This window comes from Chrysoperla carnea, chromosome 1, assembly GCF_905475395.1.
Source record: "Chrysoperla carnea chromosome 1, inChrCarn1.1, whole genome shotgun sequence".
NCBI classification, from domain to species: Eukaryota; Metazoa; Arthropoda; class Insecta; order Neuroptera; family Chrysopidae; genus Chrysoperla; species Chrysoperla carnea.
In genome coordinates, this window is record NC_058337.1 from 27,528,236 (window position 1) to 27,552,023 (window position 23,788).

A 23,788-nucleotide genomic window follows, 5' to 3' on the forward strand; every position below is an offset into this window, starting at 1 on the left:
ATTATTGGGTGTATATGCTATCCCACGTCTTTGCAAAGCACGTGAAATGTATTAATGATTCAAAAAAATTCTTAATCACTACCAACAAATCCATAAAAGATTATTTTTTGATATTTTCTTATCTTGTTAAATCTGTTTATATTGAATACAAAATTGTAAGGTTTCAACGTTTCAATGTAATTAAAAATTCTTATTAAATTTAAAATTAATTTATTAGTAATAATTCGGTCGAGCTTTTTCTTATATTTTATCCTGATTGACTCGTTGAGATGTCGATCAATGCGTATTAAAGGCAATACGATCCGAAAAGAATTTCATAACATTCGGTCGAGTCGGGCGATCTTTTTCTTAAATTTTATCCTGATGGATATCACGCGAACAAAAAATGATATCGACTTCGTTAAGTTGTCGATCGAAGCGTAATAACGGCAATATGATGAGAAAAAATATTATAGCATTCAATCTACTCGTTTCGAGTTGATCGAGATTTTATTTTTTTTAATTTTTATTACTTTTTGTTATACTGGGTAGTTCTTCGTGTGAACCTCAAGGGTCGCACCAGACTCTATCCACTTGCCTGTTCAATTTATTCTTTGAAAACAAAGCTTGTGGGAGTTTTTGATGGACACCTCTTTTTAATAAATCATTGTTTGAAGGAACTCAAAAATGTTTCAGAATAGATTTAAAATAGATTTACTAAAACCGAAATATCCTGGTGAGTGAACGCTTTGGAAATTTTACGTCTCACTAACTCTTGAAAGTCTAAAGTAAGTTTAAATTAGTAATTTTGAAAAATACAATAAAACGATTTAAAACACTTCTTGAATTTTCAAGATCAAAAAGTGTTTTTGAAGGTTCCAAGTCCAACGATTAATCTAGGTCATCTTGAAGAACTTAAATGTTTGTGAAAGGTCTCCGAGTATTACAACTAGTTAACGAAAAAACTTTAGTTTCTAGATATTATACTAATTCATATTAAATTTCAATTTGTCTCTTTAAAAAGTATATTCTAAACAAAATTTTACAGTTTTATCTTTCGAAATAATCGTATTTAATTATGGATAAAGTTCAAAAATATTCCCAAATTTTAAAAGATTGCAAATCGTTATATTTAATTTTCATAGTAGATTATTGCTTACCTATCATTTTGGTATAGTTCTACAGAACTATTTAATTCTGCTAATTGTTCTTTTAATAATTGTAAATTGGAATTCACAAAACTTAATTCTAATGCAACGGTTTCACGTAATTTACGATTTGTTGTTGCTTTATATAAGTTCTCAGCACCAGCACGTAAACGTAATTCTTTATTAATTTCTTGATTTAATTTTGAACGTTTATTTTGTAATTTTCCACGACATGTTGCAATCCGAGGATCTGAACCCTGTAACAAAAAATAAAACAAAAATTAGAAGAATCAAATACGCCTACAATTATTTGTTTATAAGAATTTGCTAAATATAAAAAATATAAAAATATGTTTCCACGGCTATAACTATTTTCGAATTTCGAAAAATTTTATTATTTTCGAAAGATTGTTATATAAAAATGTCTTCCAATACTATATAATATAAATGATTAATGGTACTAAGAAAAAATCTCTGAATTTTTGAGGAGAAATACATAATTAAATATATTTGTTTAATAATCTTAGAAATGCCCAAACTTTAAAAGTTATTTTTCAAACTAAATCGGGACGGACAAAAACCACCAAAAGTATTGTTAGAAGGAAGAACCAAAAATTATATCCACAAAATACAAAAACTTTTATTTCAATGTGAACAAATTCGGACTCCCGTTTTCATCCTTTTAATATCATCAGATCGGATTGGTAGGATTCATAAACCACTAACTCAAAACTACGTATATATGCACTTACATCCTAGCCATCATTCTCTAATTTTAATAGTTTAATAGGAAACATCATAAAAGAGATTTTTCTTATTGATAAGTTAGACTTAGGTTAGATAGGTTAGAACAAACATAATTAGACTGGTCATAAATCAGATCATTATTCCAATAAAATCAGAATACTTTTGTCATTGGGATATATTAAAAGCAATATTTTTTTTCATTCTTCTGAATAATTAAATTTAACTAAAATTATAACAAATTACAAAAATAATTTAATTTTTATAGTTCATTAATTTATTTTTAGAAACAATTGGTGTGAATGTTTTGGGTTAACATTTTTATAAATTATATATATTTTTATAAATATAGTAAACAGTTAGTTTTGAAGGTTATTAGATTAATTTTTTTTTAAATAACAAAAATTACTCATGCAAATCTTTGTATGAGGGGTAACAATGTTAAAAATGTGTAACTGTTTTCAACATATAACTAACTGTTTCTAAGTTGGTAATCTTTAAAACTACTGAATCGAATCATTCTGGGAATAACAATTTTGCTATTTTAGAGAAAATAATTATTTTAAGTGTGACAACTTCGATAGAAATCCCTGCCATTATAATATTAGTTTTCGAGTCTCAGCTTTATACGGGATTTGTGAGATATCACATTCTAAATATATAGATTTATTTTTTCTGTAAATAAAAATATTTTTTATTTTTTGACTTGTTACTGCTGAAATATTTGCCTACTGCTTTGTAAATAAATATTACAACTTGCTTACGCCTACGTCTCTTTTTCGTATTTATATTATCAGACTGCCCGAGATGGTAGCCGGGTTGGAATATTTTCATAAAGCGCTTGTAAATTCATTTAATTTCTTAATCTCAAATTATAAATTATTAGGAAAGAAGGAAATTAAGTAGACACTTTTTGAGAAATTTTAATTTTTAAATGTATTCTAAATTTTCACTTCATAATTCTACTAAAAAATAGCTAAAATCCAAGCTTTAAGCAATAGCATATCCTTAAAATAATCAAGCATATAAGAATTTTTCTAACTAACTCTAACTAATTAAGTTCAAAACTGGTTAAATATTTATGTTGAAAATTTTCGCTTTGTGAATAGTGACCCAGATAGCGATAAAACAACAACTTAACACTAGAAAACATTTATTGAAATTCTACAAGATTATTTGATTTATAAATAAAACTATAATGTTTTATAGCCAGAAAATTTTCCGAATACCACACTTACCCAGAAACTTTTAGGCCATTTTTATTTTTAAAACACAACCAATAATTCCTATATAGACTCATATAAAAAGCGATTATATCAAAAGCAATTCTTTTTGCAATCGCTGTAAGACGTATTCTAGTTTGTCACAGTTTCTATTGCATAATTGTTTCTTAGACAAATGCATGTTGTATAAGTGTGCGCACAGCTTTATAAATTTTTCAATAATTATAATTTGATGATTTAATTAATGTTTATAAGTATTGTTATCATTATTAAGTTATTGAATTCAGCTTTCTGATTGTATACCTAATATATTTTTATTTATAAAAAATGACTCAAAATTCACTTTATAATAAATAATAATAAGTATAATATATTCTTTTACATATGACTCCATTATTGTTTTGTTAATAAAAAATAAAAATATTAGTAATTAATGTTGTGCAAATCAATAAATTGATTTGATTAACATTAATTATTGTATTTTATTCGTAACATTTAATATATCACGTCATTTAAAAATAATGAAATCATCTTTTTGTATTTTGAATTTTAAGATATGGGGTAAGGTAGAGTGTTGTACCTCGGTGACAATGTATCTTGAATCACTATTTACTTACATTTCTTGAAAGATATTGTCGACTATAAGATAATATGAAGATACTTATCAGAGATAAACTTAGCAAGAGAATGATAAAACACGTGCTTTTGATTTCAAGTAAATATAAATAAACAATTTCAATGCAAAAAGTAAAAATTTTTGTTTGTAATATTTACTTCATTACAAGTTGCTTATTATGTTTTGTGTTTTAAATCTTATTTTACCGAAATAACTGCTTATTATTACAATATGAAGCAAATTAAGTTTGAAAATACGCTTCGCCATGAATCTTGCTTCAAAATAACATCTTGTACCAAAGATCAAAGAGCATGCCACGTATCCAGAGTTGATGAAATGATTATTTGAAGCTATTAATGGACGCTTCAAGACTACTCCTATTGGCCTTGACCATGGCCAAGACCATGTTCTCAGATTCATTATTCATGATGGCGAGTGCTTTACAAACACTTGCTGAAATAGTATACTGATGTTTTTTCAAAAACTAATCATATTTCATTAATAAATCGTGAGCAGCATAGTTCTACCACTAAAGTCATATTTCTCTCTCATTAAACCCATTAAACAAGAGATGCCTTTATTAACTTGACATATGCTTGAAGCTCGAAAAATAAGTTTTGCCAATAAAAATGTTTCAAGCAAAATATGTTGGGTCTATAGGCGCACATCTTACGCATACATTAAACTTGCCCCACGTTTTCAGGCTCAATGAATAGCTCCCTCTATTTCATACCAGGTAATAGATCGAAGCATTTTTCCGCAAACTGTACAGTTTAGGAAAGAACGAACAGAATAGTTTTACCAGAAATTGTTTTTCCTTATGTCTTTTCCGGAATCTAGGCACTAAAATCTCGGCAAATTTATCATTTACAGGAATAGTTACGATAATTGGTTTAATGAATTTGTATTGAAAGCGAGTATTTTCTAAACCACAAAATTGTGTTACAATACAATTATTTATATTAAAATTTTTAAGGGAGTTATAGAAAAATATTTCCATCATCTGTCACTCGTCGCACTCACATGATGGCATGTAAAGTTCAATTCGGTAACACTAAAACTAAAAGTAAATATTTTTGTAGAAAGAAGTAAAATGGTTTTTCGTTTTCGATTTTCTTACGGGATCTTATTCGATCATGCCAGCGTGCGCAAGAAAGGTCCATTCTAAGTATTAAATGTTCGCAAAAAATCCCTTCTGTAAATATAAGAAATAAGACCAAAAAATAAAAGATATAGTCGTACACATTAAACGGCCAAAATGACAATGGATGGGACATGTGTCGAGGCTTAAGAATACACTCCGGGCTAACAAAACGACTAAATGACACCCTATAAAAATTGGGCGCCAGATAAAACATTGTAGAGACGAAATTGTTAAATGTATACAGGAGGTCTGTTGATGCGCCAAAGCATGGAATAGGGATAATTGGAAGCTGTTAAAGGAGGCTCTTACCAACCAATGGACAGAATTAGGCTTGTAATTATATTATTATTATATTAAATTTTCATTAGACACAAATTTAATGATGCGCCAAAGCATGGAATAGGGATAATTGGAAGCTGTTAAAGGAGGCTCTTACCAACCAATGGACAGAATTAGGCTTGTAATTATATTATTATTATATTAAATTTTCATTAGACACAAATTTAATCCAATTCATTTGTCGCTCAAATTTTGAATAGAATCATTATCATATATTTTTATGACGAATAGAATATTATATAAGTGACACGCGACTCTTACATTGAAATCGAATCAATATTTGTAAAAATTTAATGGTTATTTAAAGTTCTTTTGTTTAAAACATCTTGAGGAAATTAAATATGAGAAATTAATTTTTTTTTTATTATTGTAATCAGGAAAATGATATTCAAAAAATTACACTTAAATTAACACGTTTTCATGTATTTATTACTCAATATCATATCATTTAATAATTAATCATACAATAAATGGATTTTCATTTAAGTTTTTTGATATTTGAAAATGTATGACGAAATAAAATTATGTTTCTATCATTTCAATTGATACTGGACAGGTGGTTAAAGTATAATTGAATAACTCACCAGGCTATTAACGTACCGAAAAATGACTTTGAAGTTCTATGTGAAACGATGATAAAAATATTTTTTAATGGAATCCCTTTTTATTCGCTGTCCGTCCGTCCGTCTGTCACAATAGCTCAAAAACGAAAAAAGATATCAAGCTGAAATTTTTATAGTGTGCTCAGGACGTAAAAAGTTAGAAATAGACAAAATGTAAAGAATGTTTTTTATAAAAAAATAAACAGTTTTTGAAACATTTTTTGCGTTGACACCACTGTTGTACGTTTTCTCTCAAATTTTTAAAGAGAGGCAGTTAAAAATTTACAGGTAGTGAGTCTAACTAAAGATTTAATCCAATATTATGCCTTTTTTGTACTATTATTTCATCAAAATAAGGTTTTCTACAAGATACTTTGCAAAATTTCGAAATTTTCTCTTCTCATTTATTAAAAATAATACAAGCACTGACAATCATCACTTTCTATACAGGGTATTTCATTAATTAACTTAGTCAATTGTTTGTTTTTACTTGTTTTTTCTTAAAAATTCACTTTTTTTGGTAAATATTAACAATATTTTTCTCGTTTTTTATTAAACTATTTCTCATGGTCAACTTTATAACTTAATTGTCAAATTTTAAGAGGACAAGTAAAATATAAATGCATTTGATATCCTGAAAATGTTCCCTTGAGCACTCTCAATTTTGTTGGGGTAGTCATGTAAAAAAAATTTAAAAATTCAAATTGAAGAAAAATAGTTTCGTAAGTTTTACCAATTTTCAATAAAAATGTGGAATTCTATTTAAAAATTATACTAACCACAACAATTTTTATAGAGGCATTTTCCATGTTATTAGACAATAAATTATAATAATATAAATATTTATTATCTATGGTTATATCGATGACCAATTGCTCCTTACTTGTGGGTGATGTGTATATTAACAAGTTAAAAGTAAACAATTATTGGAGTTTTTTGTTGTTTTAAAATATTATTAATAATCAGCAGTTATTATAATACATTTTTTAAATATTTGATACTATATAATCGTTTAACAATGTAAGGACATATAATTAATACTTACTCATAATAGAAATTAAATGTGTCATATTTTCGTCGTTCATTATTCATGCGCGATCCTAAAGAGCATACCAAAGAGGATGGGCAAGCTCAAAACAAGTAGACTGAAATTATTTGAAATATTTTTTTTTAATGTAAAAGTAAGTTGCAAAATGTATGAAATGCTCGATATGTACTGAATTAATGTATCTCATCGCTTCTTTTCATTGTACATAAAAATGAAAAAATATTTTCGCATTTTTACTCCACATGATCTAAAAAACCGTTTTTTGGTATATTATTTTCAATATTTTGAAAACTACCGTTCTCGCTTACCAATAGGTATAAATATAGTTTCCTTCGTACTCAGAAAATATCTCAAAGCATTAAACCAACGCATATTCGTCCTTTACCTTTAACCATAAGACAATTCTCGCTAACTGGGCTTTCTCTTTCACGGGAAAGAGGAAAGGCCTTTTGGTTGTGCGCATAAGGTATTATAAAAGGAGGAGAAGGTATTATAATTTTGACATTCGATGGAACGAGATGAATTGGGTTCAAAATGCCCATTCACTATATGAATATTTTCAGTCGTCCCAAATTTAAAATTCTATCTCCAACTTAACTGTGAGCAAGCAGAACGTATTACAGTGTTTTCTAAACAAACTGTATATAATCATTTAACGTACACTACAAAAAATTACTAAACGCGTTTGTTTGGCTATTTACAAGAAAATACTTCAAGGATCTCAATTCTTCTTAATTCAAGAAAATAAGTATTTTACTATTTAAAAATGTTCATCAGCCAAGAAATATTTACTTGCTACCATGTTAAGAACATATTTTCTTGTAACTAGTTCTTTTTTTTTTACAGTGTATTATTATTTATTTTATAATATTTACAAAGAGGTAAAAGCACATTTACTATGTCCGCCATTTATTTGCTACGATATTTATAAAAAATTTTTTGCATATCTTAAGTTATTGACATTTCTACTAAAGACATTCATTAGTGTTAATGAGCAGGAATTCCATAGCTCATTGAATTTTATTTAAAAAAAAAAAATTAATTAACATAATAATTTAGAACGTTTATAAATTAATGACATTATTTATAATCATGAAAAATTAATGTAATAATAAAAATGCAAAGTATAAAGAAATGATTTCATTATTTTAAAATGACGTGAGATTAAGATTTACAATTATGTATTATTTACAATAATTAATATTATTATTATCAATTTATTGATTTGTATAATTGTTTTGTTAAACTTTTTTAATATTGTTAAGTCCTTATGGTCCACTCTAGGATTCAGTATCGTAAAGGGTGTGTGATAAACATTGAAAAATCTACAAGTTTCTGTTACAGCAGCACCATTTTTTTAGTGATGAGCAAGATTACGACTTAAGAGTCCCTTTATTATATCAAAATTAATGCTTTTTTGCGGTTTTTATGGCTTTGAACATCTGCACATCCTCCTCAAATTGAATTAGTGTTGAAAATCGTTGGTTGAAAAAGTAGGTTGAGTTTTTGGTAAGAATATGCCTTTTGGAGTTGTCAAATTTCTAGTTTCTCTAACTGCTCTATTATGATGATATTACATGTTTTTCAAAAATAGGAAAAGAAATGGGTGTCTTTTTTAACTTGACATATGCGTGAAACTTGAAAAATAAGTTTAATCGATACTACGAAAATTGTTAGTTTCACAGGCACACATCTTACGGCTATTGAATTCAATCTAAGTTTTCTGATTCAATTAAAACCTAAACCTCCCTCTAATTCATAGTTGGCGAACATTAGACGAACACTTTATGTTATTCTTTATAAAAACGTAAAATTTTTTGCTACAAACATTTTTTTATAAACCGAATGGTTTAGACAGTAATTGATAGCAAAACTACCCTCTAAGACTCTATAAGCAATTACATATCATAGCTTTTTACAAGTTTCATCATTTAATTTGAACAAAAAAATATCTTTATAGAAAAACAAACCACTTTAATTTTAAATTTTACAGAAAAATGTTCAGGGGATAAATATTTGTTTTAGCGATTTTCTACAACATTAATAGTTATTCGAGAAATTTCCTATTTCATATTATTAACAGAAAAATTTCAAGTTATATTTTTCTCTCATCACCCATCGTCCCAATTTCTACACGACTCTTTTAGCGATCTTTTCAGCAAAATTTGATGTTATTACTAGTTGAGTTTACTATCACCTTGCGTCTACGAACGAGAATGAAAAAAATTCCCCGAACACACCCACATGGAACGTAAAGATATGAAACTGACCATTAAACGTAAAGATATGTTGAAAATTTTTACTTGAATTTTGGAACCAATTATAAGAACTTACCAATAATAGGCGGTAAAAAAAAATAGTTTCTATCATTTTTAAACGTGTTATACAACGTTAAATACCATTAAACGATAGATTAACAATACTAGAAACGTTGAGTTGTGCACACTAAAAACTGTCTGTTTTCCAAAAAGTGAGAAAAGAAACTTCAATATTTTTTCTGAAAGAAAATTTTCAAATATCAAAATCTACTAAATAAACAGCACGTGTAGAATATTAAAAATTAAGTAAAAGTAAAATCAAGATTTGGTTTATAATTAATGACTACGAATAACAATAGATTTTCAACCTTCACAACCCAATGAATCACTAAAATAAGTCCAGGTCACTACTACTAAAATGGAAGCTAATAGAATTAAAAATTTTTTTTTTAATGCACTAACTGAAATAATAAAATTATACGTGTGTATAATAAATTTTTTTTGCAGAAATAGAACCGATTTCAAGTAAATAATAATTTACCAACTATAACCAATCATTTCCTTGTAAGCCATATTACTCTTTGATGTCAACGCTAACCATATTATACCATGTATATGAAATATACCAAGGTATACTAAGTTCAGTTCCAAGTTTGTAACGCTTAAAAATATTGATACTATGAACAAAATTTTAGTATAGGTGTTCATAAAATCACCTAATTAGTCCATTTGTCTGTCGTCTGTTTCCCCGTCTATCATCACGATTACTCAAAAACGAAGAAAGATATCAATCTGAAATTTTATTTTACAGCGCACTCAGGACGTGAAAAGTGAGGTCAAGTTCGTAAATGAGCAATATAGGTCAATTGGGTCTTGGGTCCGTAGATCCCATCTTGTATACCGTTAGAGGTAGAACAAAACTTTAAATATAAAAAATGTTCCTTATCAAAAAATAAACAACTTTTGTTTTAAGCATTTTCTTCATTGTTTTAAACATCAAATTTTATGGTATGTATAAATATGGGATTATCAAGTATGTATGTGTGACATGTATAGGTATATGTGTAATGTGACAGAGTAATCAACACTGTCTATACATAGTATTTCAACAATTAGCTCAGTCAATTGCTTGTTTTCACTTGCTCTAAGCTAAAGATTGATTCTTCCCATCAACATCAACGTGCAATTGCTAACGAGGAAATTATTTATTGGAGTCGGTACCTATTAAATTTTTTGTACTTTTTTGCGCCTTTTGTTGGTGTTAGTTCTATTGTTTGCAAAAAAAAAAAGTGGTGTATTTTAGTTTAGTTTTACAGTACTTTCGCACGTAATGAATCAATTAACTTACACCGAATCAATTTATGTCTAAAAAACTACTGAACCAATTGTGATAAAACGATTATGGTACCACTTGAAGAGTAATAATCACAAAATTCGGCCGCAGAAATCGATGAACATTCATAGAAAAATACATACAGTCGAACAAATTACTCTTTTTTTTAAGTCGGTTAAAAAAATTATTATTCATATCTAAAACTATGAATAAAATGATTTATGCAAATTTTATTATTATAACTAAAAGTTTTTAATTTCTATAAGGTATTTGGTGTTATTGTTTACTTGTGGGTCGATGCTCCCCCATTCACTTATGTTCATTATAAGTTAATAACGTCAACATTGCCAGTATTTATCAATTTAACATATTGAAAGATTGATTCAAGGTTGATGCTTCATAATTATTAATTGAATAAGATAACCCACGCGCGCAAATTTTTATTTTTACTACTTATTTATTCATATTACATTGGAATATTATTTTTGCGTACTAGATGCAATTAACTAAAAATAAAAATTATATAACAACATTTATATAACATAACCCGATTTTTAAGAAATTTTCTTGAAAGGGATACATTATTACATGTCTGTCAAGCGTACTTCTGCTCAATACTATGATTTGCAGTGACGTTCTAGGAAAACTCAGCACAGATCAACTCAACATTCTAAAATTTCACAAAAAATTTGCATTATACTATATGCGATTACAATTAGCGATAAAAATTTGTTCCACAGTTTTTTACTAGCTTTATTCAAAAGTCCCGGTGACCATCACCGTATGATGCAATGGACTATGCCTCACTAAACGTTGCCTCTCTTATCAACATTTTCATCTATAGAAATTCTCTTAATTTGAGCATTCTTTTTCCCCGGATCCATGAATTAAGTATAGGAAGAAAAGGTTTGGCTGTGTTCGAAACTTAATATAAAGAGGTATCGGACAACGATCTAGTTTAAAACTCTAGAAATTGGTATGAATGAAAATTGTCGTAAAATTAGGAAATTTTTTCACGTGATGTGGAAAATTTTGAATTATGTTAACAGTTAGACCTATATTAGAATTCTAACACTAAACAGACTTTCGTCCGATTTAAGTTTGCCAGCGCAATGAAATATTTTACAAATATTTTCTAACAATGTCTTTTAGAGGTGATTCGATTTCAGCAACCGATACATCATTTTCACTATCAGTAATCACTGGTATCTATAATAAATATTATATAGCTAACTCTTGTTACAAATTAAGCAGCAACAGCGATATGGCAAACAATTTTCTGCCTTTATTTTAAATTTAAACATTGTAACAAGGAGAGCTTTTTGGATACTATCGACCTATAGCGACAAAGAGGCACTAGTAGTTAACGGCGACAATTGCAAGTTGCCTTAAAATAGATACTAATTCTGTTGATAAATAATGTTTTTCTTGTTAAGTTTTTAAAAATCTAATATTTTGAAAGGAATGTGAATTACTCAAAAAATTACTTGACGTGGAATTCAAACTCCGTATATTTCAACCAAGTTTTCCGTAAACTATGAAACACTTCGTAAATCTACGGAAAAATCCATTGAGCATGCTGTTTATAAGTGTTTAAAACATTTTTTCGTTCAACACATCTTCCAAGCGAGTTAAAAGATTTTTAGACAATCAATTGTTATTTACTTTTAACCCCCAAATTAAAAAAGGGGTAGTTAATTTGATCGCTAAATAAGTTTGACCGCTACGTGTGTGTGTCTGTCTATCTGTGGCATTGTAGCGCCTAAACGTATGAACCTATTTTGATTTTTTTGTTTTTGTTTGAAAGATAATTTTAGGGAGAGTGTTCTTAGCTATGTTTTAAATGCGAATTTATTGGATCCGTACCCGAAAAAACTAAAAATTGGCGATGATCTCCAAATCAGCTCAATTTGGAAAAGGCTTTAAGGAAAAAGTTACTTTAATGGAAACTGTTCTTAGATATGCTTCAAAGGCGAGTTATGGGTTCCGTATCCGAAAAATTTGCCGGGGATTTTTTTAATTTTATAAATTTCACTTGTGTAACATCAACCTATATATGCAATATCAATGTGTCTACTTAAACAATACACATATTTAGATGCCTGATTGAGTCACTATCTTACAATTAGATGCAAATCACCTTGATGCGCTTGTTAGAATACGGTAGGTAGGTATATGAGATTAAATTGAATATCATTTACATATATTTACTACTAATAATAACAATAATAGTATATCTATTAGTTTTTGGGTTAAAAATGTAAATTGTTTTTTATTTAAAAACAAATTGCTTTTGTAAAATCCGTTATTTATTCAAATTACATATAAATAAAAAAAAAATAAATTTATTTTATATATGATTTGTGTTTATATGGTCTAAAAATTGATATAATCCGGGTATAAAACCAATTTTTAACTTTTTGATGGAAAATGATTGTATTCAACTTGAAAATCGTAGAAAAAATTTAATTGTATTTTTACCTACTTTTTAAAGTCTCTATAGAAGTTTTTCTGTATAAAAATGACAGGCGACCCAAGTGTAGTATGCATTATATAAAGTGAAAGTTTATTTTTCGTTTATTTTCTAGTTTTTGTATTCGGAACGAAAAAAGGCACAGCATTTTATATCCGAAGTTCTAAATCCAAAATATCAACAATTAATTAGCTAATTAAATGTTTAATTCAGGCCACACAGATACAAATTTTGAATTGATTGGGTCGATACTCGATGAAAATTCATTTTAAATTTAAAATAAAAAACATTTTTGAATCTTTCGTAAAAATTATTTATTTGCGACAATTGTTTCATCATGGCAAAATTTTGAATGATAATTAAGAAACAAATTGCTTAATTTTAGAGCCAAACCTTATACTATTTTGGCAAATACAAGTCAAAATATTTGTCAATCATAAAATTGTAAAAAGCACACACAATATATGGAAAACATTTTGCTAGGATAGTCCAAGGGTCTATCCACTGGCATGTAGCTCAGTTAGTGGAGCGTTTTGGTGAGGTGAAAGAAAAAATTTTCAGTGAAATTGTATAACTTAAAAATGTTTGAATATGTATACCCATATTAGTTATTTCTGAAACTAATGGCATAACCTACGCGTGCGAAATTTGTAGTATGAGTGCGTAGCACGAGTTGGGAAATCGTAGAAGTACCCAGTACCAGAAGTAAAATGTGAAAATAAACGATGATTATTATTTAAAATTTGTCTTGACTTATTGAAAAAAATAAAACATTAATAAAATTACTACACGAACTTGTGAGGTTACATTTTGACAGTAATATGGAGTAAAGTCATTACGATATATATACGTGAATTCATTACGATAAAAGTGCGTTAATGAACTAATTTCCCGACGCATACTGAGTGAGAAAAGTAGTTCTTAGCTCATGGGCGTAGATAAAATAAGTGTGTTTACGCTTTATCGATAAATGCAATAATTTACTTTATCAGAAAGTTATTAGTATGGCATCTAAACGTCATTTCCGCTACGGCAAGTTTAATAAATTTTTTAAATTCAATTACACTAGGCATTGGTTTACTAAAGTTTTTTATATGAGACAATCTTGATCAGTTAATGTGAATGTGCAATCATTGATATATTCACATACAAACAAGTGGTTTTCTTAATAAAATTTAATGAATAACTTCTATTTGTTGATTTATGTATACAGAAAAACTTTTATAAATATACGGAATTCATGTGGCATAGAAACCGTGAAACCTAAATTACTGTTGCAGAAAAGTGTTTAAAATTTACAATTTAACAACTTTTAAATTGAATTTTCAAGTATCTTTAAAAAAAAAATATTTATCCAAGTTTGTATACTGTTTTGATTCATTGAAGGGCATAGTAAATAAAAATGATAAATTTTGGAATTCACAATAAATAATATTGTGGATTATATGGGTTTTTACCACGAGCACGCTATAAGAAATTCGTATAACTTTGGAACTTTCTATGATTTATTTGCAAAAAGTGCTGTTTATGGATTTTAAATTGGCTTTATTTCAACCGAGGTTCTTATTGATAATGTAATGTCACTTTGATTTTCTCTAAAATTCGTTGTAACTACACAACTACACCGGGTGTGTACGAATATTTGATCAATAATCTAGGAAGTGGTAATTTAAATGGTACAAAAAAAACAAACATTTTTTCAAACACTGATTGACAAGGATTACACACGTATATAAAACAAGAAAACAAGATGCACAAATAAGTATTCCTGTCTTTAGTTCCGGGTTAATCGTTTTCACACAAACTTCGTCAAATCCTCATTTCGGCATATTCTACCATCCTTGTGATTAATGATCAGTTGTTTGTATACACCTGGTATACGTTACAGGATGATTGTATGTCGTTGATAATAAATGTTTTTATGAACTATTTAAAATATATAACAGCATGAAATGTTATGAAAAATTAAAATTTATTAAATCGTAGCAAAAACAAAAAACATGCATTTAATAATTTCCGCATTTTTTTTATTAAATTATTTTTAAATGCTTTTTATAATTTTTTTTATGTATTCAATGATTAACAAATTAAAAAAAATTTTTTATTTGCGTGTAACAAGTACTGATAATTTTAATTTTATCGCAGTAATTATTATACTTTTTGTTTTATTGAAATTATCACATTTGAATAAGATAAATAAATATTCTCTTATTTATGTAAACTTTTCCGGGTATACTTCGAGGCTTTATTAATAAATCTATAGGTAAACATTGTCCGTCTGTTATGCAACATATGAAAAACAATTTTCGATTATTGTTCATAAACAATTTCAAAAAATATAGACACATAAAACATATCATGGGAAAAATATTATAAAAAAATTATACTAAGCAGGAGCTGAGAGTGGAAATATTGCTTGAAAACTAATTTAATGATACAATACAAAAAAAATTTAAAAAATATATCCGATAGCTCCTTAAATTAATGATAGTTTCCTAAAAGCAGAACATGGGTCTTTTGTACAGCTCATTTCAAAGACAACAAATATTTTAATAAATTACCGGAAGAGAGTAAACTAGAATAACAGAAGCAAAGGCCTGGAAACTCTATAAATGATGCTAAAGCAGAAAGAAAAAAATATAAGGTGAAATCTAGAGGACAAAGAAAAATATTTTCTGCTTTACATGGTCTAAGACTTGAAGTTCGCGTATGGAGACAAGCATCAATTAGTATTTTATTAAAACTAAGAATAATTGACTTAATTTTCTTAATTATTTTTATTCGAATCATCATTCGTTTAAAATAAATTCTTCTCGAATTATAATATCACATACACACGCGCTCTAATAGACATATCAAATTAAATAAACCAATAAACAATAACCTTTAAAATGTTAAACAATTTGTACTTTTATAGTATACAGGTACATACTTCTACATAAAAAGTTTTTTTATTCGAATAAATAAAATACACTTGTGTTTAAATAAATTCGAATTATGTTACAATAAATGTTTACGTTGACACATGTAAAATATTTTAGAAAAAATAAATAAATAAATTATAATTGTAATTTATTTTTAACCTTCTTAAGGATGTTGTGGCGCCAAAACATATTATAAAATAGGCCGTGATGTTAATTCTTTCGTTGGTCATCTTATTAATCCTGGAATGCTTATATCAACATCTCATTTTTATATCCCGCTTATATGTTATATCATATGAGGAGTAGTTATTTCAAATTAATCAAATTAGGTCTAAATTTGGAACAATAAGATATAAATATGGATTTGTTCATAGCACTACGTAATTAGCCCATGTCTGTCGGTTTAACTGTCCAGTTATTTCAAAGTTTGTAAATCAGCCAAATTTATTTGAGCCATGTGTCATGGGATTAATATTTTAACTGGTAGAAAAAAGTACAAAAAATCTGCGTACACTTCCCTTCCCTTTTCCTTGATTTCTCCTACCCTATTATGACAAGTTCTGTACTATATATGTATAATTAAAAAAATTGGGAATACAAATTGAATTGAATCATTTTTTCCAAAATGCTATAAATTGGCTACAAATTCATCCGAAAGTCTCTTCAAGATTCACAGACATCTAATATTTATATAGGAATGTATTTTATGTCCTTTAATTTTTTTAACAATCATAAATAATTCATACACTCAAGCATATCTAGATATTTAAACAATTTAATTAGTTAGTTGTTACAATTTTGTATTTTTTTTACATGCACGAAAAGCATGTAATATTTTAATAGCACCTGTAGTGTGTTTTACACAAATTTAATATATAAACAATTATCATATTTGTACCAATTTAGCAGAAAAGAAATTAATACAGAAGACCCGCGGTAGTCCGACCCCTGTCTAATTTGACCCCTCTTGTAATTCGACATAAATATAACAGTTATTACAATGCAGATTTATCACTTTGATATGTAATTTGTCGGATTACAAGGTATTATTTGTCAAAAAGTTCGGGATTTTTTTTCAGTTCTGGAATCTTAACAGTTTGTTATGTAATTTGTCGAATTACAAGGTATTCTTTAAAGTTCCGCACTACACGAAGTTTTTGGCAGTACTCTATAATCCGACAAATTCGATAATTCGATACCACGTTGCAAAACGTTGGCCGGATTTCCGTGAGTCCGCTGTAAACGACCATCTAATAACTCGACTCTAGTGGTTATTTAGCCGGTTCAACGTACAACATTATCGTTTATAATAAAAAAAATTGTCACTTTTCTATCAGGAGCTAAAAATAAATATAATTTCAAAAACTACCAAGAAATTTAACATTATATTTCAATAAGAATATTATCAAATATTTAAAGAAATATAAATTGCTTAATGATTGCTAGCAATTATTACTCAACATTGCTCAACAAACAATTTTTGATTAAATATATAGAAGTGAATACAAATTTTTTCGAGCGCGTGTAAACCTATTTATAAATGAATATTGAAAAATATATATTTTTATTTACTATTTCAAAATAAAATTTTATCGACAATTGGAAAATTACTTTATTTACGATTAAAATTAAACGAGTACAAAAATCTTGTGTATGAAAATAGACTGGTTAAAAATAGTTTTAAGCGATAATGTTTGAGTAATACCTAACAAGCTTCAAATTGAAATTGAGTTAATTGAAAACGATTTATGTAAAAGTGTGACTTTCGAGGCCAGAGTGCGGTCGATGTTCATAAGAAAATATTTTGTCTAAAGATAATTATGTTTTTTAAAGAATACTGAATGCATCTTAAACCTAAAATGTTGATATATATCCATATCAAGTATTGGTCATTATTAAAAAATAATCATTTTAAAATACGATTCTGTTTTCGGGGTCATTAATTTTTCAAAATGGGTGATGGGACCACATATAGTATTTATTTCTTTTCATATACCGGGTGTAACAGAATAAATAGTCATTAATCTAGAGGTTGTTAAGATACACGATAACAAACAGTTTGGTATGAAGAACATGTGTTCGGAAACGCTACCCTTGAGAGCTACAAGCGTTAGAAACTTGCATTTCTGCTGAAATCTCTCTAGTAATCGAAAAATTGTTTTGAATAAAAGTTGTTTATATTTTCATGAGAAACAATTGTCTTCTTATTCTTGTCTTCAACAGTTCTTTAAAAGTTGTGCTGAATCTTTCACAATCTGTTAGAGATTGTGAAATAGAACAAAACTTAAACAGCAAAAATGTTTCCTTCTTGTTTCGGCGTACTCTTTCACACTCTAGATTATTGATCATTTATTTTGATACACCCGGTACATATATCATGGCCTCTAGCCTCTATCTTCATTAACCAGAAAAATCATTCTAGTCTAAGTGTGATATACACCCAAATTTTGCTTCAAAGAAGAACTGCGCAACTTGCTTAGGATCACTTTCAACCAATGCAAGTTAATTCAATAGTCTTCATAATAGCATTACTTATAAATAACATATTTGAATGGGAACCTACGACGTGTAGGATTCTGAATGTCTGATATTTTGTGTATTCATTACTTTACGCATGTAAAAGACACTTTTGGCATCTGAACTAACAAACTTCAGGAAGTTCAACTATTAATTTGATGTATGCTTATCACTAAAATTAATAATTAATTCTAATAATTTACCGTTAAGAAATTCAATAATTATATATAAAATATTAATGTAGATATTTTTATTTTAGAATAATTGAAAAAAATTAACTTATTTTTGTCACCATAATCATATTATTTGCTTGTTTCAATAATTAAATCCTATTTATAAAAATTAATTTAGCGTAGAGCGTTGAACAATTTTTTTTAATGTATTCACTCGACGGAGTATTGATGTATATTAATTTATTTCAAAATAATTTGAATATTTATTCAAGTTTTTTTTTATGAACAATTTAATTAATCAATTTGGGAGATTTTTTACTTTTTTATAATCACGTTTTTCCTAACTTGTTAATTATTTTTCTAGAAACTGGTAAAGCGTCATTTCTTACATGATTTTTTCCAAAGTAAATTTGGAATTAACTCAGTTTACTAGAATGGAAAACAATCAAACGTTGGTTAATAGTCCCTTCGAGCTATAATAATGAATAATCTTTTCGAAGAATAAACGTGCAAAAATAATGATTTATTAGTGTGAGAAAAACAAAAGGATAAAAGAAAACATGAAGGATTGTATCTCGAGGCAATTAAGCGAAGAAAGTTCATATGGAGGACAACAAATCACCGCTACTAAAACAAAAAATTCAAAATGAAAAGCATACTGAAAAATTAAGATGAAAACAGGAGTAGGACTCAGTGACATTTAGGGTAAATCCAATTTTGTTTCGAGTTAATCAAAGTTTGATTTCGGGTGAATTTCAAATATTTCAAGATACTAAACGGAAACAAATATGTGGAATGGAACGTGGAATAAGGAACGCATGACCGTATGCTATTTCGGTTTCAAAATTAGATTCGCTAAGGGTCAGAAATGTTTCCCAGAGATGTTGGCGAAAATATCTACACCTAAAAATAGTTTGTCAAGCACCTTCAACAATCTTTAAAAACATTGCCCAAAAAATATTTAATAACCAAATCAATTTACAATTACATGTGTTTTTACAGTAAAAATTGACATGGATGGCGGCCTACATAGTCTTTTCCAGTTGTCAAAAATATCAGGAAATTATAGTCTAAGAGGTGAGCGACAAAAAATTGCAAGCATTATCTAAATTTGTAATATTTACGTTATATTGGGTTATAAGCCTGCAAAAAGCGTGCAAGTATTTTCTCTTTTCTGAAAATTAATATATGTTATAATATATTTTTAATATTATAAATATAAAAAATATAGTCAGTCAGTATATTTCTGTAACAGAGGGTGTCAGTCCCCGATTACTGACTGACTATACTTTTTATGTTTGTAATAATATTCTACACCAACTATATTCAAATTTTCAGATTTTAGAAAATACTAGTACTCTTTTTGCAATGTTAAAGCCAACCCCTCGGCAAACGCTACAAACACTGGCTGACTGACGACAGGCTATTATCCTACTCCACCAATATAACGTAAACATTTACTATTTTAAATTTTTACAGAAATCTTTAATTTATGGTTCAATTTATTATTATTTATTTATTTATTTATAACTAGCTGTGAACTACCCGCTTTGCTGGGCAACATCCACACTTGCACCCCTCCCTCCACATTTCCTTGCGTGGGATAACAGTTTTGTAATGTACACGTCATGCTCTTTTATTTGATACCCCACTTAGGTATATTTGTAAATATTCGATAATTCCTTCCCACTTTCTCGCTACACCTTTCTACCCTCCGAAGGTTAAAAGTAGATAAAAACAATAGATATTTGAAGCTGGTTGTATATCGTGTCAATATTTTAGCTTAATCGATGCACAACTTTTTTAGTTTTTGAAGCATATCCCTTTCAACCCCTATTTCAAGCCCAATTACTCTACTATAATATGGATGTATTATACATAAAAACTTTCCTCTTGAATCACTCTATCTATTAAAAATATCCGTTGCGTAGTTTCAAAGATTTAAGCGTACATAGGGACATAAGGACAGAAAAAGCGACTTTGTTTTATAATATGTAGTGATTTATGGAGCAGATCTATGATCATGATTTTGAACCAAAAATTCAAGATTTGTGTAAAAATTTAAAAAAGTAAATGTCAAACCCTGGCCACCATTTCTGATACACTCAATGAATTATGACTATTTTACAATTTCAAAAATTGAAAATTGTACATATCTTTTAGCTGCGTAAAACAATTCCTTCAAGTGTTATCGAAAGGTTATAAGTAAGATTAAGAGAGGTGGAGGCTATAAAGCGTCGGTTTGTACTTTTAGGCCCAGTGAAGCGGGCGAATTTCAAGCTAGTACTTGATAACAATAGGCACATTTTTCCAAATTCCAATCATCATTACAATTTCAAAATACGTTTTAATTATACAAAAGATGATGATGACATTCATAATGACTCATTCAAAAATAATTATGCGATTTTCAAATTGAATTGAATACCTAATAACAACAAATTTCTACTTCTCAACATATCCATCATGTGTCAAATATAAAAATGATAATTCAGTTAAAATATGTTATTAATTATGAAAATTTTGTATCGTAAATTTATTTATTCAAGGTTACATTGTTTTCTATACAAAATAACTTGTTTTGGGTGTAAATTATCTGTAGGATTTCTCATCTTTTATGTAAAAAACAATCTGAAGAATAAAACGCAAATCATTCTTGAATTTAATTTGAATTTTTTTATTGAATTATGTAAAACGGATGTATTTTTTATGATGTCAAAGTCTACGAATTATTAATTTTAATAATTTTATTGTTTGTCGAGTAGCCAAAGACAAATTAGTAAAGAGCAAAGTTTATGTCTAATTATGCTTGAAGCGCGTATCGTTCAGTCGGTTAAGGGACTTGGAACGAATCTAACTTCAACTCTTGATTGAAAATCATCACTATAAATCTTAATTTACAAACTTAATTAAAACGTCAAATAGTGATCTGATATTCAAAACTGCTTTATAAATGATCTAATGAACAAGTGAGTATTTATGGATCAATTGGGCGATCGAAAGTTTAAATAACTGCAAATCCTTCAATAGAATAATTTTATGAAATAAAAATTATAGCAAAAAGATCTAAGTTCATGCTCTAAGTTCAGAAAACAAACAAAGACGACCGACTATACCAAAAGTGTATCAAATTGATTATTTTCGTAACTGATTATGAATGGTTCTTTTTGAGTGGAAGATTTAGTTTTAAGAATAGTTTTGACGGTGTCTTTATAAAAATATACTTAAAAAACAATAAGATTTAATAATACTAGCAAAGATATTTATAATACAGATTAAAATAATTCTAGGTAATTCGGACCAATTAGAAAAATTTCAATTCAGTTCAAACAAGTGAAATTTACAAAATTTAAAAAACCTCCGGCAAATGTATCGAGTGTGGAACCCTAAACTCGCACTTGAAACATATCTTAGAAAACTCCCCATTAAATTACTTTTCATTCGAAACAAACTAATTCAAAATCGGTTCATCCTTTTAGGCGCTCCGATGACAAACAGACAGACAGACACATAAACATAGCGATCAAACTTATAACACCTCTTTTTTTAGTTTGGCAGTTAAAAATTAAGTTTTTTACAAAAACCTACAATTAATAGAAATGCATAATAAACAGTATTATCGCGAAGAGAAGACTATAACAATATCCAAAAACATACTTACCATTGTAAAGAATAAAAAAGAATGAGATCTCGAAAGGCTGTATTTACTTCTAACCTCTTAAAAGTTGCCACGATAATCGAGAATAAATACGCAATGAATATTACATCATGTATCCTTTTTTCGAAAAAATTATGTGTTTGAAAGACAAAAATGAAGATCAAGAATATCGTCTCTCAAAATTATTTTGGTTCAAAATTAAAAAACCATTTATGTATCAATAAATCCTTCGATGCAGTGAAAATTAAATGACTTAATTAAGCTCTTCATTAATAAATTATTAAAATGGAAACACGGATATTGAAATTAATTATTAATAAATAGTACCCAAGTTAATTACTACTCTCACGTTTATCTTCAAAATAAACTCCCGCAACATGATTTTTTTAACACCTCCATGGTTAATAAATATCAAAATTATATGCACATCTTCATTAGATCGTCAGAATTGATTAAAACAATCACATCACGTTCTTATAATGAGTAGAGAAGGGATAAGAACATTTCAAGAATGTTCTGAGGTTTGGTGTTTAATAAATAACTAGACGTGATGGATATGCACCTTGGAGAGTAGATAAATAATTGTATAATTCAATAAATTATTTTATCATTGATAAATTCTATTTTCTTCAAATTTATTTATAACAAGCTTGATTCACTGGGCTTAAAATTAAAAACAACCGCTTTATAGCCATCAGCTTTCTTGATCTCACTTATCCTCCTTCCATAAAACTCGAAGGGATTGTTTTACGCAGCTAAAATATATGCAGTTTTCAATTTTTTTAAGTGTAAAATAGTCATAATTCATTTACTCAATCAGAAAAAATGACCATGAATGGTTTGACATTTACTATTTTAATTTTTACAGAAATCTTAAGTTTAAGGTTCAAAATGATGACCATAGATAGATCATTAAAATGTCGGATTAAATTTAATTTTATTTATTTTTTAATATCTTTTTAAATTATAGCTCATGTGTTATTCTGATGTATGAGCTACATTTTTGTTCAATTTCATTCAAATCCATTCATTAGTTTTTACGTTAAAGCAAAACAAACAAACAAACATCCTTATTTTCACATTTATAATATATAGGGATAAATACTTTCAGAATAGCTTATAACTAACCGAAAAATACCTACAAAATTTTCAAAAAATTTCTAAAAAACAAAAGATGCTAGATTTTATTCAAATTTTGGTATAACTTTGCTGATAAAATTGACTTCTATCCCACCCCCCAACATATCACTAGAAATTTAACGGGATTAAAGTCCCACAGCGAGCCATTTTCAATATAATAGGCCTTAAATTTAATAATTAGTTCACAATTACAAATTTAATGAGCGTTAATTATCTTTACTCTAACAACTATTTCCTCTACGAATATTTTCGTAGCCAGGGGCATTCTCTTTCATAGAGCCCGACAAACATTTTATAACACAGTTTTAAAATTCACCAAAAATTCGCTATTTAAATATTATATTAACAAAATGACTTCATTAAAAATGACAAGAAAATCGAATAATCACCAAGTATAAGGTTGTGCCGCAATTTCGCCACTTTTGGGCCTATTGAAAAGAATAATCTGCTTTGAAAATTATCTTAGAAG

At 27.8% G+C, this 23,788-nt stretch overlaps 1 protein-coding gene across 2 annotated transcripts in view; it reads right to left on the bottom strand.

Moving 5' to 3' along the window:
• LOC123305339 (rhophilin-2) overlaps window positions 1-23,788 on the bottom strand; it is a 187,913-nt gene that overhangs the window by 22,555 nt on the left and 141,570 nt on the right. For both annotated transcript variants that reach the window (XM_044887025.1, XM_044887026.1), the window contains exon 2: window positions 1,140-1,384. In XM_044887025.1, the coding sequence (XP_044742960.1) occupies window positions 1,140-1,384 (245 nt within the window). The remainder of the gene's footprint in view (window positions 1-1,139; window positions 1,385-23,788) is intronic.